Raw genomic sequence first — 4,950 nt, 5'->3', positions numbered from 1 at the left:
GATCAGCACTCATGGTGGCCTGTCTCCTGAATGTTCAGTTCCTTTAATATAAAGATTCATATTAATTCCTTTCTGTGTTTGACATTTAAATCAGTGACATTGGAAGGAGAAAGAGGAATAACTGAAATTAACCCAGGAAGCCTGTGGGTTTCCCCCTTCCCCGCCCACATACTCCTGTTTTCTCATCCCCAGATTAAGAAAGTTATGCTGCCTGACAGCGCACTTTTCTCTTACAAGTCTCAACATCGCTGGTGGTATTCTCTTTCCGCTGTTTTCTTCCAGCACCTGTTAGAAAAGAAGCTGGTGGTCTGGGGTAGGGATGTAGAGGGATTGGTTTCTCCAGTTTTGTTGAGAAAAGGCAAGGTCACATTGAAATAAACAGGTTGTCTGTGGGTGTGGTGAAAACTTCAGTTTTAAAATGAGTGACTTCGGAGCATTTTAGACCTATTCCTGTGTAAATGCAAGTGATTAGCTGGCTACTGAACTACCTACAAAGGAACCTTTTCTCATCTTTTAAAGCAAGCTAGAAAGTGGTGGTGGAGGTGGGGCGAAGGGGTGTTAAAGACGCCTGCCTGCTAAAAACAAAAAACAAAACAAACAAACAAACAAAAAACCCACTCCAGATCGATAGGCTGCAAGGTACTCCTTTCAAGTGGCTAATGCATGGACCAGCAAGTTCGCCACGCGCGGGCCTAGACCTGCTTTGGTGGCTGCTGGGTGCCTTCACCTCCCTTTCCCAAAAGCCAGGGCCTACGTCTGCCCTGCCTGTGTGCAAATAAATTCCCTCGAAGCGCTACTTCCAAATATAGGCTCTCCGGGACACCAGGGCCTGAGCGGTCCCGAGGGCCGCCCTTCCTTCCCGCCCACGCCACGCCGGACACTGGCCACATCTAGAAGCCAGGTCGCCGACGGTCAGCTCGCGGGAACGAACCGAAATTTCCTTTCTTGAAAAGACTTAATGTATTTTGGACCTCCACTGAAATGCCTCAAACAGCCCATTTTGAACTAGAATAATTTAGTCTGACAACAGATTCTTCCTCTGTTCACAGCTGTCCCAGAAGGCGGAGCTGAAATCCGAACCTCTCAGCTGTGATTGGATGCTTCTAGCAAAAGCCAGGGAGAAAACCCCTCCCTGCCCAGAGGAGCTCAGTCGGGCAGGGAGCCGGGTGACTTCAGAGGCGCCCGCCTGTCCCCCGCCACACCTGAGCCACCGCGATGCTGTAGGACCGCCGCCTGGACCGTTATCTGCCCGCGCCTGCCCGCCGCCACCATGCCGCGCTCCTTCCTGGTCAAGAAACATTTCAACGCCTCCAAGAAGCCGAACTACAGCGAACTGGACACACACACAGGTAAAATTACGCTCTGCAAATCTGTGCGTGAGTAAACTGTAGTTCCATGCTTTACTCAGAGCACACACAACCGGGCTGCTTCCCTTACAATACTGTCCTAAAACAGAACTTACAGTCTCTTGATCATATAGGGGAAGTTTTAATAGAAAACTTTTGAGCTCTTTGCTGACAAGGAAAGCCTCCTTCCGGTCGCTCTTCCAGTATAAGTTCTCTGAGTTTGTGTATAAGCCTAGGGAGAGCACAGAGGTGAGCGTGCCCTACCAGGAGACTGAGTTGTTCCCTCCTGGAGCCAGGCACCTGGGAAAGCGTCTGCACTTGTGCACGCCATTACCCCCACAGTCATGGCTCATGTAGAACAGCCCATGCACAAAATGGAAATCAACTTTACAGAAAGTTTTTAAATAGTGTCTAGTTCTTCCTTCTAAATGCAGACAGTAAAGCTTGCTCAGAATGCAGACTAGGAAGAGTCAGGGCAACTGTCAGCCTGCACAAAGACACACGTAAGCTCAGGGGAAGGGAATGTGTGTCCTTGTGAGTAAGGCTGTCTTCGCTACCGAGTCTTGTGTATGTTTTTATGAGTTGTCTCAAACTGTGTACATATTTTTTTAAATATATATGTATATAGCCTTAATTTTCTTTACATTTCTTCCTTTTCTTTCTTCCAGTGATCATTTCTCCATATCTCTATGAGAGCCTCCCCATGCCTGTCATACCAAAACCAGAGATCCTCAGCTCAGGAGCATACAGCCCTATTACTGTATGGACATCAGCAGCACCATTCCACTCCCCTCTGCCCAGTGTCCTTTCTCCTCTTGCTGGATACTCCTCATCCTTGGGGCGAGTAAGCCCACCACCTCCATCTGACACTTCATCCAAGGACCACAGTGGTTCAGAAAGTCCTATTAGTGATGAAGAGGAAAGACTGCAGTCTAAGCTTTCAGACCCCCATGCTATTGAAGCTGAGAAGTTTCAGTGCAATTTATGTAATAAGACTTATTCTACTTTCTCTGGGCTGGCCAAACATAAGCAGCTGCATTGTGATGCCCAGTCGAGGAAATCATTCAGCTGCAAATACTGTGACAAGGAATATGTGAGCCTGGGTGCTCTGAAGATGCACATTCGGACCCACACATTGCCTTGTGTCTGCAAGATCTGTGGCAAGGCTTTCTCCAGACCCTGGCTGCTTCAAGGACACATCAGAACACACACTGGTAAGAGAAATGTGAAAAGCGATGCCTCACAGCTCATACAATGATGTGGAGGAGCTGTCTGTGCGGTCTCTTAAGGTAGTGAGAGGGGGTGCTTTACTTGAGGGGACTGGTAGCTGCTCCCTGGCTGCTCAAAAGCTTGTTAGAACACCAAGTGCTTCAATCGTTGCTAACAGCCTGTGCTCCAGAGACTGTAAACAGCATTTAGACTTTGGAAAGTACATGCAGGAGGTTTGGTCTCAAAGATCAGTTACAAAGCAGAAGTGAGGTGCTGGGTGTGTGTCCTGCAGAACTGCCCCTCATAGTCAATAAACACAAATGCCTGGCTCCTGGTGTGATTTGATAAACAGGCAGAGGGGGTTCCTATAGTTTTTGCTACAAGTTTGCAGTGAAATCAGTCAAGTTTTGACCAGTTGAGTAGATAGGGCTAACTTTGATCTGGATTTTTGTTTGTTTCATTTCCTTGCTGCTGAAAAAAAACTTAAACCTTTAATAGCAACTCATATTCAGGGAGTCATGGCATTTACACAGCCTTAGTCATCACACATGAAGAGGAGCTATACTGGAAATGCAGGAAGCTGCTCATCATTCCTGCACCTGTTGAAGCAGAAACCCTTAGAAAAGAAAGCCCTTTAACCTGAGTTACTTCTGCATGTTTGCCAGAACTGAAGCTATTTGGCTGGTATTTAAAATTTTTGTTTTAAAAGGCAAGATAGGAATAGAGTTGCCTAACATGGGGCAGGGGGTATAATCAAGCTATGCTAATTCTTATCCTTCTAATAAACTATGTGATGTTCATTAATATTATTTGATTTTTCGTCCTAGAAAGTCACTGACTGTCTTTTATTCTCTCTGCCCTCCCAACAGGGGAAAAGCCTTTCTCTTGCCCTCACTGCAACAGAGCTTTTGCAGACAGGTCAAACCTGAGGGCCCATCTGCAGACCCACTCTGATGTAAAGAAATACCAGTGCAAAAACTGCTCCAAAACGTTCTCTAGAATGTCGCTTCTACACAAACATGAGGAGGCTGGCTGCTGTGTGGCACACTGAGTGGCGCAACCAATGTTTACTCAAACAGAATGCATGTCTTCACTCCAACGCCAAATGCCAAATGAAAGTCCAAAGCCATTTTCTCTTGTGCTTACCAACTAAATAGTATGTATAGAAACACACAAGGGTCTCTCTCTCTCTCCCTCTCCCTCTCCCCCCCCCTCTCTCTCTCTCTCTCTCTCTCACACACACACACACACACACACACACACACACACACATCAAACTGCTGAACAGAATCCAAATGCTCAAACTTAATCTGTTCTATGTGTAGTATAAAGTTATATTTACTGATGGCTAGATTGAAAGGATAAAAGACAAGAACCTTTCTCTTTAAAAATGAAGTGAAAAGCACATTGCATCTTTTCTTACTAAGAAAGAATGCAGAGATTTACATTGCTGCCAAACCATTTCAACCAAAATGAACAGTATTGCTTTGTAATAGAATTGTAGTAGTGTTTGCAAGAGGAAGAGAGTCTGCCAGAAGCTATCTCAGGTGCCTTATAAAGTACTTCAAGTTTACTTCCTTACATGTCTGATGCCTGGTTGTCATTGATGAATGAAAACCTTTTCTGGATTACCTACAATGCTTTTTTTAACTGTATTGATAAGAGAAAAGAAATGAGAAAAAAAACCAGAACACAACAGAATGTATTTAAATATTTTTGTTTTGTTGCATTTTGCCATGTGTGCCTTGGAAGAGGAGAGCAGGACAAGCTTCAAACATTCCTGGTGCGTGTCCCATGTCTTTCTTTTTTAAAAGAATCTTAATGGTTTATAAGACAAAGTAATGAAAATGTGCAAGAGAGCTTTTTAGACATTCAGTTATGTACTTAGGTTCTTGAAAATTCATATGATGAATGCAATAATACAATGCCCCTCCAAGTGCCTGTTTTAATGAAGTGTGTAGGTGATGAATTTATGTAAATTTGTGTTTATTTTTGTATGACTGAATGAATTCTGTATGAAAGTGAGGCATGGCTTATAGCTGTGCCTATATGCAACCAGAATACTTATGAAATCAATGTCCTTTTTAAAAAATAACTTTCATGGTCTCTTTTTTATAATAAACATTTTTGATTTAAAATTGATTACTTATATGCTATTTTCAATAACTTCACTTGATTTAATATTGAATATTATACTGAAATTTATCTGTTACATTTATAAGAGAAAGCATAAACAGTATTTTTATACAAATAGTGTATCAATTTATGTTAGATTATAATAAACTGCTTTTTTAAATCATAAATTACTATCAAATTCAGAAAAGATGACATCATGATAGTAGTTTACTAGCAAGTTATAACAAACCACATTTTGGGGACAACAAACAGTCATGTT

General features: G+C 43.1%; 1 protein-coding gene across 1 annotated transcript; it reads left to right on the top strand.

Annotated features, from left to right (window-relative positions):
• The first annotated feature begins 913 nt into the window (after positions 1–913).
• Positions 914–4,697, top strand: SNAI2 (snail family transcriptional repressor 2). The gene is made up of 3 exons (XM_084800630.1): positions 914–1,349; positions 2,015–2,560; positions 3,425–4,697. The coding sequence occupies exons 1-3, from the start codon at positions 1,271–1,273 to the stop codon at positions 3,604–3,606; spliced, it is 807 nt and encodes a 268-aa protein (XP_084656756.1). The 5' UTR covers positions 914–1,270; the 3' UTR covers positions 3,607–4,697.
• The last annotated feature ends 253 nt before the right edge of the window (positions 4,698–4,950 follow it).

Source organism: Acomys minous (assembly GCF_964271855.1).
Source record: "Acomys minous genome assembly, chromosome: 11".
Taxonomy (NCBI): domain Eukaryota; kingdom Metazoa; phylum Chordata; class Mammalia; order Rodentia; family Muridae; genus Acomys; species Acomys minous.
The sequence above is the reverse complement of the archived record's forward strand: the minus strand, read 5'-3'. Positions and strand labels throughout refer to the sequence as shown.

Excerpts from the sequence above, each read along its gene's own strand:
- SNAI2 (XM_084800630.1), top strand. The coding sequence starts at position 1,271 with ATGCCGCGCTCCTTCCTGGTCAAGAAACATTTCAACGCCTCCAAGAAG. Across the intron at positions 1,350-2,014 it reads CGAACTGGACACACACACAG|TGATCATTTCTCCATATCTC; the intron begins GTAAAATTACGC and ends TCTTTCTTCCAG. Across the intron at positions 2,561-3,424 it reads ACACATCAGAACACACACTG|GGGAAAAGCCTTTCTCTTGC; the intron begins GTAAGAGAAATG and ends CCCTCCCAACAG.